At 34.8% G+C, this 14,022-nt stretch overlaps 2 protein-coding genes across 5 annotated transcripts in view; one reads left to right on the plus strand and one right to left on the minus strand.

Moving 5' to 3' along the window:
* LOC144977311 (uncharacterized) overlaps positions 1–4,810 on the minus strand; it is a 6,691-nt gene extending 1,881 nt beyond the window's left edge. The window contains exons 1-6 of one of the 4 annotated variants that reach the window (XM_078922380.1): positions 4,625–4,810; positions 3,900–4,091; positions 3,403–3,510; positions 1,563–1,670; positions 1,008–1,115; positions 1–608 (exon numbers count right to left, since the gene is read on the minus strand). The exon at positions 1–608 is cut by the window's left edge and continues 1,881 nt beyond it. In XM_078922380.1, the coding sequence (XP_078778506.1) occupies positions 1–608; positions 1,008–1,115; positions 1,563–1,670; positions 3,403–3,510; positions 3,900–4,091; positions 4,625–4,689 (1,189 nt within the window). In that variant the 5' untranslated portion in view covers positions 4,690–4,810. The remainder of the gene's footprint in view (positions 609–1,007; positions 1,116–1,562; positions 1,671–3,402; positions 3,511–3,899; positions 4,092–4,624) is intronic. The other 3 variants (XM_078922381.1, XM_078922382.1, XM_078922383.1) reach the window with 3 other exon arrangements.
* Positions 4,811–8,952: 4,142 nt separating this feature from the next.
* LOC144977310 (RING finger protein 17-like) overlaps positions 8,953–14,022 on the plus strand; it is a 32,747-nt gene continuing 27,677 nt past the window's right edge. The window contains exons 1-2 of the mRNA XM_078922379.1: positions 8,953–10,328; positions 13,360–13,554. Coding sequence (XP_078778505.1) covers positions 9,186–10,328; positions 13,360–13,554 — 1,338 coding nt within the window. The 5' untranslated portion in view covers positions 8,953–9,185. The remainder of the gene's footprint in view (positions 10,329–13,359; positions 13,555–14,022) is intronic.

Consider the following 14,022-nt stretch of genomic DNA (forward strand, 5'->3'; position numbering starts at 1 on the left):
ATTTTTCCAGATATTCTCTGCATGAATCAGCCCTACAATAAGGAGAGGGGATACGGGGAAAGGAATTTATATGACTTCTCACCACGTCTAAGCTCTCATCGCTAATTTTGTTTTTAACATTCTTCCCACTCTTTGGTGGCAAAGGTACACCAGTTTCAACACATCTCCGTTTCTCATAAAAATATGAAATTCTTATTTGAGAAATATCAAGAGTTGATAAGAAAAATGTCTTACAAACTTGTACTTTTAAAGAAGTGCCACCACATCGCAGAAAGTACTTGTAGCTGAACACTTTAGGCTTTTCATTGGTTACAGCTCTGCATCTTGCCTTTTCACATCTAATTGTGTACTCACTATAAAAGTGAGCTTTTGTCTCGTCATTCAGAGACCAAAACATTTTATTTATATTTTTTCTTTCTTCTTCAGAAATTTTTTCATTACATTTAAATTTACAATTTGAACAATTTTTCACAGTTTTTACTTTCTTTTCAGGAATTATTCCTTTAGTCTTAAGGCTCTGATACTCCTGACCAGCTTGTCTCTTTGTCTTAGAAACATTCCTTTTCCACTGAGTAGGGTCTCTTTTCCTTTTCCTGGTCACTGTGGGCCTGTTTGATGAAATAGCAAGAAAAAAAAAAGAATGTAATCATAATCAATTCTAATTCTATCAGTATTAAAATAGAGCCACTTTTTCATTAAAGGAGATTCAAGGTCTCGCAACATTTTAAGACAATATATAAGTAATAAATTCTAGCATTCAACGCAGCAGAAAAACATCCTCAACTTTAGGCGAATAAACTATAGAGAATATTCACACAAAAATATATATAAAGCTGCAAATCTACACCATCCATCTCAGAACAACCACAGATGTAGAAATATCACAGTAACATAAGTAACCGTAAAAAAGAAATACACAAATAAAATAAATAAAAAATAACAGTGTGCCACAGCTTAACAAAAAAATTGATTAGTAATGAAATTCTTGGATGATTAAAATATCTTACGTTAGATCGGTAGCATTTTCTTCAACTGAATTCGCCAGGTTTTCATTCTGTTCCATTGTATTTAGATCTATTGTTCGTAAGGGTTCGTCTGATATGCAATCTACAGGTCTGGAAATAAATAGAGAATAAAAATTTTACCAGATGTAAAGAAAATACAATGTTGAATGAGAATTAATAAAGCAATAATACAATATGTCAATAAATAATTTTAGATCTTTGACTGTCATTTATTCTTATGGAAAAGGTTAATAAAAAAATATAATCCAGATCTATTGACATTACAGCAACAACCTATTCATCATCACTAAATGCCTATAGACTCCACTTTAGGCGAATCAACTATGGAGATTATTCACAGCAGAAAATATATATAAAGCTGCAAATCTACACCATCCATCTCAGAACAACCACAGATGTAGAAATATTACAGTAACATACGTAACCGCAAAAAATAAATACACTAAAAAAAATTTTTTAAAATAAAATAACAGTGTGCCACAGCAAAACAAAAAAATTGATTAGTAATGAAATTATTGGATGATTAAAGTATCTTACGTTAGATCTGTAGCATTTTCTTCAACTGAATTCACCAGGTTTTCATGATGTTCCATTGTATTTAGATCTATCTTTCGTAAGGGTTCGTCTGATATGCAGTCTACAGGTCTGGAAATAAATAGAGAATAAAAATTTTACCAATGTAAAGAAAATACAATGTTGAATGAGAATTAATAAAGCAATAATACAATATGTCAATAAATAATTTTAGATCTTTGACTGTCATTTATTCTTATGGAAAAGGTTAATAAAAAATATAATCCAGATCTATTAACATTACAGCAACAACCTATTCATCATTATCAAATGCCTATAGACTCCACTTTAGGCGAATCAACTATGGAGATTATTCACAGCAGAAAATATATATAAGGGAGCGTTCACATATTACGTCATCAGCTAGGGGGGGAGGGGGGGTCTACCAAATGTTGACATGTGTTGACATGGGGGAGGGGGGGGGGGGTCAGACCCAAGATGATGTCATCAAAACATAGGCAAATTAGGCCTATTTTATTAAATGCAAGAGCTTCAAAAATGGCATTCAAAATAAATTAGCAAAAAGGTGAAAAATTATGTTGATCTGGAAAAAAGGAACTTTGAAGCTGCTGGAAAAATATTAGCCAATATTTGGTCCGAGTCGATAATAGATGGATACCCAGTAGTTGGAAAATTCATCCCTCCACCTGAAAATCCAAGACCCAAACTTCAATTTCAAGAAACAGATGATTGGAAGATAAAACACATTCGTCAATCCCAATATCTGCTGCAAATAGTGAAATGCAGTGACAACTCATGCTGCAAACCTTGGCGTACTAACTATTCATCTTTTTTTTCCAGAGCGTTTTCTGCCACCACCTGTACCACTTGCTTCATGTGATGATGGTTTGGAGATAGGCAATAATGGAAGATTTGGAAGCCTATTTCAAAGTTTGTTCCTTTCAAAACAGCTAAAGATAAATTGCTATGATGAGTATTGCCCATCTCTCAAGAAACAAGATGGGAAAGGGGTATCACTTCTCAAAAGGCGAACTTGCCCTAAATGTTCATTGTATCACTCCTCGATCACAGCAATGAAAGACCATTCACCAAAATGCGGCATACCAGAAAAACAGCAAATGGGAGAAAGTGATGACGATGAAGATGAAATTGATGATACTATTTATAGTACATTGCCAGAGGTCCAAGGCAGAAACATTTTTGAATCAATTAATTTTATGTTTGGAAATTGAAACAGAAATTCATTCCACTAAAAGGCTAATATGCTATAAAATAATTTGCCTCCTATACTATTTTAAATTACACTTTCTGAATTTTTTTTAATAGCACCTGCACCAAGTAGCCTAATTTAAATAATGTTTGTTAGATTTTATCTTTGCAAATTTAAATTTTATGTCCCCATTGTATCGTAAAATATAAATTATCAACAGTTTCTGAAATTAATAAAATGTCTGAATGTGTTTTATCAAACGTTGATAATCAATGTTTATGGTTTGAAAAATGAATAATAAATATTGTGAAATTAAAGTTATCTTTTAGTTTTTATTAAATTAGATGACGTCATCATCTGTTGGGGGAGGGGGGGGGGGGTCAGGTCAATGATGACAAGTGATGACTTGGGGGAGGGGGGGGGGGGTCTAAAAAGGGCAAATTTTTGATGACGTAATATGTGAACGCTCCCTAAGACTAAGACTGCAAATCTACACCATCCATCTCAGAACAAACATAGTTAGCGAAAAAAAAAATAAAAACAAATAAAATAAATAATAAAAACATAAGTGTGCCACAGCATAACAAATAAATTGATTAGTAATGAAATTATCAGATGATTAAAGTATCTTACGTTAGATCGGTAGCATTTTCTTCAACTGAATTCGCCAGGTTTTCATGCTGTTCCATTGTATTTAGATCTATTGTTCGTAAGGGTTCGTCTGATATGCAGTCTACAGGTCTGGAAATAAATAGAGAATGAAATTTTACCAGATGTAAAGAAAATATAATGTTGAATGAGAATTAATAAAGCAATAATACAATATGTCAATAAATAATTTTAGATCTTAGACTGTCATTTATTCTTATGAAAAGGTTAATAAAAAAATATAATTTAGATCTATTGACATTACAGCAACAACCTATTCATCATTATCAAATGCCTATAGACTCCACTTTAGGCGAATCAACTATGGAGATAATTCACAGCAGAAAATATGTATGACTGCAAATCTATACCATCCATTTCAGAACAAAAAAAAAGGTTCTTGTGAATGAACAAATATATACTAGTACTGGGATAGCAGACTATCAGTATCAGTTCCTCCAAGCAAGTGCGCCACGTCTTACCTTTCATCATCAGCATCTCTTTTTACTGTATTATTCCTGCATGTTGAATTTGCATTCTGACATGTAAGTTGTGTATATGTCACGGTCTCTTGTTCTTCGTGCGGACTTGGTGGAATGATGAAGTCTGGGTCCTCTGGTTCACTCAAACTTTGACTCAATGGATCGCTGTTACTGTTATCTCCATTTTCCTCCCTGGAGATAAAATCAAATAATAATATAATATCATGGTCACATTCAGACTACTTCAGTATATCATTGACATATGAAGGATAACAGGCAAAATCCAAGTAGACTGAGATATATACTAGATGTAGGCTACGACTCAGACTCAACTTAGAAGACTAAGACAGATTTCTACTCTTCCACAGTTTCAGTTTCAAAAAAGCTTTATAAACTTAAGTTGGGATTGGATTGGTGTGCTTGAATGTATCTTGGCTTGTCGTGAACTAAGTAGACTTATTATTATGCAAGGAAATATAGTTATAAATAAGTTGCCAGCAAAATAATATCTCTATTGTTACAGTTATTTGTAACTTTGTTTGGTAGATATTTCGTTGCACACTCTGTCGTCTGCTCGACTTGATCACTTTGTGCTTGTTAATAAAAAAAACGAAAAACATTAACCAGACAATAGCAGAATAAAAATGTCTTTAAAATCAGTTATAACTAAAACAAGTGTTCTTTATTTATTAATATAAATCATGCGAATAACAAATACTACTTACATGGCATCTAACAGCAACGAAGCAGCAACAGCTGACGAAAAAAGTCGGCGTCTAGGGGCAGCCATTTTTCTTTTTCAGTCTTGTTTACAAAATATCATGTGACATTTTAGTCGCTCTCCATTGGTTAAAATGGAGATGGAACAAAGCAGAATGAATTTCACGGAAATAAATAATTCAGATCTCAAAATATGTACATGTAATAAAGTGTACTTAATAAATAACCAGAGTTGATTTAGATTTTAGCAATATCTTCTTTCTGACTCACTATTTTTTCTCTGGGTTTCTTACGTAGATAGCAGAGTTACAGTTACTGCCCTTCGGCAAGTTATCTCATTTTTAAGTAAATTTGGAGATGGAATAAAGCAGTTCTGAGGCGACGCTGTCAGCAATAACCTCAAGGATCTTGGTTTTCATGTATTACAACAATTTCATTGATTCTTTGTTGTAAATGGAAATATTTCTTAATTTAATTGTTAGCAGTTCATACATCTTTGAAAGGTAATTTTCAAAGACATTCATGTGATTTTCAAAGATGATTTTTTAGGTTCTACGCAGAAGAAGTAGCAGTCCTTGTTATGATTTCCCAGTCTTCAAACGGCATCTAAAAACCGATCTTTTTCATTCTTCTTATCTTGATTCTATGTGAATTTCGAACAAGATGTGTATGACTGTTGTAAGACCAAGAAAAAAAAGGCCAATTTGACGTCACCATGGGTGCATACGACGGAGCAGAAGTGTGCGAACTAGTCGGCCTCTACATCACGCACCAGATCAAGGACCAACTACCTAACATAAACTTCGGCCTCTACAGGGACGATGGACTAGGAACACACACCACAAAATCAAAATCCAACATTGAGAGAATGAAGAAAATACTCATAAAATTGTTCAAGGATCTCGACCTCAAAATCACACCAGAAACTAACCTACACCAAGTCGATTTCCTGGACACAACCCTCTGCCTCAAAACTAACACGTATAGACCATACAAGAAACCCAACAGCGCCCCATTATACATCCACAAACACTCCAACCACCCACCTACGATAATAAAACAAATACCTACTATGATAGAGCAATGGCTAAACAACCTCTCTTCAAATGAAGACATATTCAACGAAACAAAACAAGACTACGAATGACACTCAAACAGAGCGGACACACCCCAGCACTGAAATTTAAAAAAAAAATGAATGCACGCCACAACACCAAAACAAAACAGAAAAAGGAACATAATATGGTTCAACCCGCCGTTCAACAACGCAATCACTTCAAATATCGGCAAACAGTTCCTTGCACTCATCGATAAACACTTCCCGAAGAACCATCGCCTGCACAAAATAATCAACAGAAACAACGTCAAGATAAGCTACAGCTGTGCACAAAACATGAAACAGATCATTACCAACCACAACAGACAAATCATATCCGAACCCAACAATATCAATAAAAATAAAGACAACTGCAACTGTAGAAAGAAGGACAATTGCCCTCTAAAAGGAAACTGCCAAAAAAGCGCCATAGTCTACAAAGTCACCATAACCACTGACAACACCGCAGCACAATACATCGGCAGCACAGAACCCCCATTCAAAACAAGATACAACAATCACACAGCCTCAATAACATATGAAAGCAAAGCAAAAAGCTCAAAATTAGCAATGCACTATTGGGAACAAATAAACACTAATAAAACACTAACAATAACCTGGGAGGTCGTCAGGCAAAGCAGCCCTTACAGATGCGGTGCTAGAAAATGCAACAGAGAAACTGGAAATATTATTACACAGCCACAGAAACAACAGCACCTTAAACAAAAGATCAGAACTAATGACAATGTGCAGGCACTCTAATAAATTCAAGCTCAAAACGCAAAAAGGTCAAATAACCCTTCCTCCCTCCCCTTCCCCCCCCCCCCTCCCGACCTTATTATACTCATCCTCTCCCCTGCCCCCCGCTTCCCCACGCAACCACATTCCACACCAATATCATACTCACACATGTATACACCACACACAACACACTCACACACACACACAAACACACACACACACACACACACACACGCACATAATATAAGCAATGAGAGCACTCTACAACAATGTCACTACACATCAACACTAATCACCACTACACAACGGAAGTAAGGACACAAGGAGTGTAAACACCAATCTCAAACGGAATACATTTTTCTTCGGACATTATGCCAACTGAAGACGTGAACGAAAGACAGAAACATATGTCTTGGCCACATATAAGTGAGTGATACAATTTATATTTTATATTAGGTCTAACCATCATTATCGAGCACTTTCGTACCTACGAGTACCCACCAACACTCATATATATATATATATATATATATATATATATATATATATATATATATATATATATATATATATATATATATATATATTCAAGTATAATTCAAGTATAATTATGATCAACTTCTAAAATATTGTTTCGATCGCTCGCTCTCATCAGGAATTATATATATATATATATATATATATATATATATATATATATATATATATATATATATATATATATATATATATATATTGTAAAAACAAAAACCATAAAATAATATAAAATAATAGTGCTGAACCTTTTGAAAAAAAAAGGAACTATTTATAACATATTTCAAGTATAATTATGGTAAACTTCTACAATATTGTTTCGAGCATTCGCTGTCATCAGAAATTTAAAGTGAAGTAGAGTGTTTGCGTTTATGGTTGTTCGTAATTACATAAAAGGTGTTTGTTTCTGTGTCTCCGTGAAGATAGTTCGTTTCTTCTATTGAGTGTTGCTATGTTCGGTTTTGTGATCATGTAATTTTTTCTTCCAAGCAGAGGTTACAAATCCTAGAAGAGGGGGAGTACGACTGTGCTCTGGAGATTATTTTCCATGTAATGCAGTGTTGTATGTTTTTTTCTTTGAGGTTCCGAATGTGTTCGCTTAAGTAGAATGTCGTTTGCGTATGTTTTTGAAGGAAGATTTACGCCGGTTGTATCTGGTTTTGAATGAACATTCAGTGAATCGAATGTATGTTTCTTGTTTTGGTGTGGCTTGATAAATAATGTTTTGATCCGGGCAATATGCCCACTAAACGGCAATTGCCTGACTCGAAACGTTTTTTACCAAGCCACAGTTACACGCCCAGACACACCAAAACATTTTATTTTCAATTGTATTTACACCTCCTAATTTTATTTTCTACATCACGATGTAAACATAAAACACGAGAGATGGGGGTAGCCTTTGCAGAAGCATGAACAACAACCACAAACATAAATAAATAAAAGAAAGAAAAGAGGGAAACATATCAACACTTTCCAGGTCTTTGCAAGAAATAATATCTTGTCAATGTTAACTGTCGAGAGTTCGGAATTCTTTTCGGAAATAAGGTCTTCTGCTTGGTTGTAAATAATACAAATAATATCTTAAAGATTTATTTCTAGGATGAAATAAAAACGAATTGCTTTACGCGGCCCAGCACAAGCTACCTGAATAGCTTTTACTTCCGGGCATGGCCTTATGTGTAGAAGTCAACGATCTGGATATATTCAATTATTTATTTCATCATTTATCAACATATATTTGTCATTATTAAAACAGAACCAAATTGACAAAAAGTAAAGATTAAGTAATGATTTAAAACAAAATAATAATTCAACAAAAAAAAAAAAAAAAAAAAAAAAAATCTTTGAAAATATGAGTCTTGAGAAATAGAGCAGTAAAGTTAGGTGCCCCAAACGTAAACAATAACAAGTTGCTAGTGATTTCCGTTAGGGACCGGAATAATTTACGCACAATATAGGTCTCCCAATTTTGTAGTTTGAGTTGTAGGCAATACACTTTCAGTATTGAAAATATGTTTACATAAAATCTAACAGTTGCAGAAATAATAACATACGGCTAAATTATTATGAAAATCAGGCTCCGAATAATTCTCGTTTTGTTCACACCAGCGCAATAATTTGCTCTGGTCTAAAAATAGATAGACTGTAACTTTTGATAAATTTTAGAAAATTTTACCTTTTGTTCCATAAAATATCCATATCTAGACATTATTTGATGCATGATCGAGTATTTATGAATATGTGTTTCTTTTGCCACCTAATAGCCAAATTTTAAAGGTTATTTTTTTCTATTATTTACATTGGAACGTGAGCTGTCAAGACAGGGACATGTGGTTTGCCACGTGCTTCTCGACCTTTGTTTACGTTTGGGGCACCTAACTTTACTGCTCTATAGAGCATCCAAAAGTATCGACTTGGCAACCAAAATATTCATGTACATATCAAGGCTTAATAAGTACTGAGCACTAGTATCGACTAACGCCCCGTCTTAGTAACGAGTGACTGACCACTAGGCTACTGCTGAACATTACAAGCGCACGAATGGTCAAAGAAAACAAAACAGAGCGTTAAAATGATATTTAAAAAAAGGATGTTTTTATATTTTTGCCCCACATAATAAGGTTGTAATTGCCACGATTGCAATAATTCCAGTGTTCAGTGTATACGAAGGCTGGCTTGATAATTGGATAAAGATGGATGTGTCCGCGACTGCGAGAGCAACACTTTGCATCAAACACGACCGCCTTCTTGAGTACTTCTGCACAGATGACCAAGAAGCGATCTGTTCTAGGTGTTATATCATGGGCGATCATAAAGACCATACAATTGAGTCGTTTGAAGAGAAAAATAAGACGCTGATTGCATCGTTAGAAAATGGAATCGAAAGGGCAACTGTGGTTTACAATAAGCTATTAAAACTTAACAAGATTTCAGTGACCAACAATTTGAAAACTGAGAAAGCAAAGCTTGTAGACAATGTTGTTCAAAGTTTTACTTGTTTGCGTACTGCACTTAAACGCAGAGAAGATGATTTATTAAATGAAATTGATAGCATTTATAAGGACAGAATTTCGACCGTAAATGGAGTTGTAGAAAATGCAAAAAATGACAAACAAAACCTGGAAAAGGCTCTGGCTGAATCAAAATTGCTCATTGAAAATCAGGGCCTTATGGTTGATGGTGACAGTCTCTTAGAAACCATCCATTCAGCACCACATATCCCTTGCATTGTATCACAGCTTACATCTCCTCTTACAGCATGGGATAAAACCCATATGGAAGACATTGTTGAGGCCATTGGCTCATTTGGAATCATTAAAGATGACAAAGAGGAAACTATTAGACTAAAAACGATAGAAGAAGCACCAGAAATGATTGAAGCTGATGACAACATTTTAAGAATTCCTGTATTGACCCAAAACAGTTGTGATTCACATTCTATTTCAAGCGTTGATACAGGGGAGGATATTATTATTGAAAGTGATTCGGAGTCGATTGTTACTACATTGTCTTCATTCTCAAATCATAGTTCAAATTCAAGGAGCAAAGAAATATCGGTACCTCAAGTCAAAGGTCAATGTAAACAAGCAGTCGTAACTCATATTCGTTCACCTAATGACTTTTATGTCCAGTTGCTTATGAATAAGAGTACCTTGGAAAAGTTGTCTCAAAACATGAATGCTTGGTGTCGTAAAAGATCTTCAGCTAAAAATATCCCCAACATTTTAGAAAGAGGAATGCTTGTTCTTGCTTGTTACTCAGAGGATAATCAATGGTACCGAGCTCGTGTGTTGGATGTTGATGTGTCAGCTGGAACTGGAGATGTTGGAATGAAGGTATTTCTTTTTATTTAGGTCTACACATTATATACATATTGTTTTTCTGCACCTCCAACACTCCCTTATCTGCATCACAAGTGCAATCTTATTGTTTTCTTTGATGGGTGTTTCTGTCATAGACAAGTCTTTTTGTCATCGCAAAAAATAGTATATCTGGCTTTATTAATATAAAACAGGTGATGATGACGTATTGGTAAAACAGTTTTCCTCTTGAAAGACATGAGATTAAATATCACACATTATAGGTGGTTATATAATGTAGTGGTTAAACTGATTGCCTAGAAGGTACAGAGTTCAAATCCTCATGACGACAATTTTAAAATCATTTTTATATTATTTTATCTTATTTTAAACCATTTTTATTATTTTGTCATTTTTTTATTTTTTTAGTTCTCATCAGTATTTGTTTAGCTTGTTTGTTTTTTAAAACTTTTTATCAATTTTAAACATTTAATTTTAATACTATTTTTTCTTTGCTTATTAATATTATTATTATATTGTTGGCTGTGCATGTTGATATTATGATACTGAAAATATGAATAGTAATAAAGAACAAAAGGGGGGTGGGTGGGCATGGTACACGAATACTGATCATAATCACACAAAAAAAATGATAATAGATTGATGGCGACAATAACGTAATGATAAATAATCATAATACTAATTTATTATTATTACAGAGAAATCTGTCTTGGAGTGATATTTGATCAAGTCCTTCGTCTACAACTTAATCAAAAATTGAATGCCACTTTTGTTGTTTTAAATTATTTAAATGTCGGTCGCACATAATCAATATATTTTTTTGAATTAAGAGGCATACAGATGTCTTCCTTTTTATAACTTTGGTGGCTTTCTTTTTGTGATGATCAAAATACTGAACTGATCAGAGCCGCTCTTGCATTGGCCGTAATTTTTATCACAATTTCTAGCACAGTTCTATGTGTTGCGCAGATAGCATGATATCTAATCACTTCCTTTAAATTATTCAACTATAGTCCTGCATAGGCAAAAGGCCCATTGAGCTGGAGTTTGAGTAACATTAAAAAGGCAACAACCATCAAGTGCTTGCTACACTAATTGCTGTGTATTATCTACTATATCTAATTGATCCAGCTTCCCAAACAGTGCTGGGTGAATAGAGGAAACTGTTCAAAATGCCTGTTACTGAGGATTAAGGACATGAACTGCAGAGATGTCTTAGCCTGGGCTTGAGCCCTTGGACCAAAATTTAGGTTCTAATGTGAATTCGAGTTCATGACTGTATCTTTTAAACTACAACACCAGTCTCACAAACAAGTCTCACAAATATCGCCCTTCTCAGGAAACCCTAGAGACCTAAACAACCGCATCACAACAACTGAAGTTAGAAATAGCATAAAGTGCCTAAACAATAACAGATCCCCAGGCGAAGATGAAATTCCCGCTGAATTGCTGAAATGCAGTACCCTCTCCCTGGATCTGAGCATTGCAAACATAATGAACAAAACATTCTCAACACACAAAGACTGGGACATAAACAGCGGTGTCCTAATTACAATACAAAAACCAGGAAAAACGAAAGGACCCGTAAACAACCTGCGCCCAATAACATTACTGAATACCATAAGAAAAACACTATCAACTATTGTCCTCAACAGAATTAGACCGAAAATAGAAAAATATCTATCACATAGCCAAAGCGGGTTTTCGCCAAGACCGAAGCACATCGGACGTTGTATGGACACATAAATGGTTGGCAGCAAAGGCACTCAAAGAAAACATATCCATAACAATAACCGGAATCGATATGTCCGCAGCCTTTGATACGATCGACAGAGGAAAACTTTTGGAGATATTAACAGACATAGTAGACGAAGACGAGCTCCGAATAATCCGATTTCTCCTCAGCAACACAAAGATACAACCAAGGATATACGGGGCCACAAAACAGACGCAGTTCGAAAGTAACATCGGGACCCCCCAAGGAGATAGTCTGAGCCCGATTCTGTTCACAATATACTTAGAACACGCTCTGAAAGAAGTTCGAAAAGTCATTCCAAAACCAACGACTCATATTGAGAATGCAATCCCTAGAGAAATCGCCTATGCAGATGATGTCGATTTTATTGGATCAACACCAGCAAATATAGACATCATACAAAATACCCTCATGAAATATAACCTCCAAGTCAATGCCAATAAAACCGAATTTACAACAATATCGAGGAACAAAGAGGAATGGAAAAGAACAAAAAAAGTAGGCTCACTAATTGGAGACACCGAGGATGTACAAAGAAGAAAACAGCTATCAAACGCCGCACTCAGTAAACTCACCAATGTATGGATTAGAGGTGACAAAATAAAGAGAAAAACCAAACTAAAACTGTACCGTGCTCTTGTAAAACCGGTACTTCTGTATAACTGCGGCACTTGGGCGTTGACAAAATCCGAAGAAGAACATCTGGATGCCTTCCATCGCACACAGCTAAGAAGGGTACTGGACATCAAATACCCAAAAAAGATCTCAAATGAATCACTCTATAAGATCACAAAAGAAAGACCAATCTCCCTTGACATTTTACAACAACGATGGCAACTTTTCGGTCACATACTACGCAGGGACCAAAACATACCAGCTAACCAAGCCATGTCGGGATACTTTCAAAAACACGGGAACCTTTTCAGAGGAAGACCGATCACAACACTCCCTGTAATCCTAAACAAAAACCTCACAACACTTGGACAAAGCATTAGTCTCATAACGGCAGGGGACCTTGAAAATCTGAGAACCCTAGCAGAGGACCGGCAATATTGGAGACACCTCACACAGGAAATACTGGAAACAGCCAAGGCGACCCGATCTTTCGGTCGAGACGCGAAAGGCATCTAAGAAAACACCAGTTAAAACCATTATTATTATTTGAAAATGTTGATTGAAGTAATTTCCAACTAGAATTTTATGTGGCAATTATTTCTATTCATCCATGTTTTCTCTTTTGAAATTGCACCGGTCACTGCTTTTCCTTGTATTTTTTTTTTTAACATCCAGGCACACGTCATGTACTTTGATTTTGGCAATGAGGAGAAGCTTCCCCTGAAGAGCCTTCGTAAAATGGAGACCCGCTTTTCACGGTACCCTCCATTATGTTTTCATTGTTCCTTGTATGACATCACTCCATTTTACAACCAAAATGAATGGGAGAATAATGCCATACAAGAATTTTTCAGGCTCACTCGTAACCAAGTGAGTACCAGAGATATTTGACTGTTGACATTTTGTAACTCCATTATAAACTTTAAGTCTTAATAATAAATTATCAAAGAGTGCTTGTAAAACTCATTTAGATAAAATGAAAAAAATTATTGTCATTATCATAACCAATTATATCATTTAAAGGACTTTTGCGATGGTTAAAGTATTACACATACAATCAGAAAGGATACAAAACCTCTTTTTACTACTGCCATATTTGAAATTATTACATAATTGCACATTTTTTTCAAGGGCTTAAATGTTCAGTGAAAAAGCAATACTTGCCTTAGTCCTGAACTAATCTTGAAGTTTTGTAGAACTGAGATGAAACTTTCCAAGTAGCTAAATAATAACAACAATATACATGAAGTGGATGTTTTGGATATTAATTCTTCAATAGCACAATGAGCTAAAAAAACACCCATAAAAAAACCCATAATTTTTAATATTTATGTGGGT

This window comes from Berghia stephanieae, chromosome 7 (assembly GCF_034508935.2).
Source record: "Berghia stephanieae isolate SIO BIC M18660-M18661 chromosome 7, UCSD_Bste_1.3, whole genome shotgun sequence".
Lineage (NCBI taxonomy): Eukaryota > Metazoa > Mollusca > Gastropoda > Nudibranchia > Aeolidiidae > Berghia > Berghia stephanieae.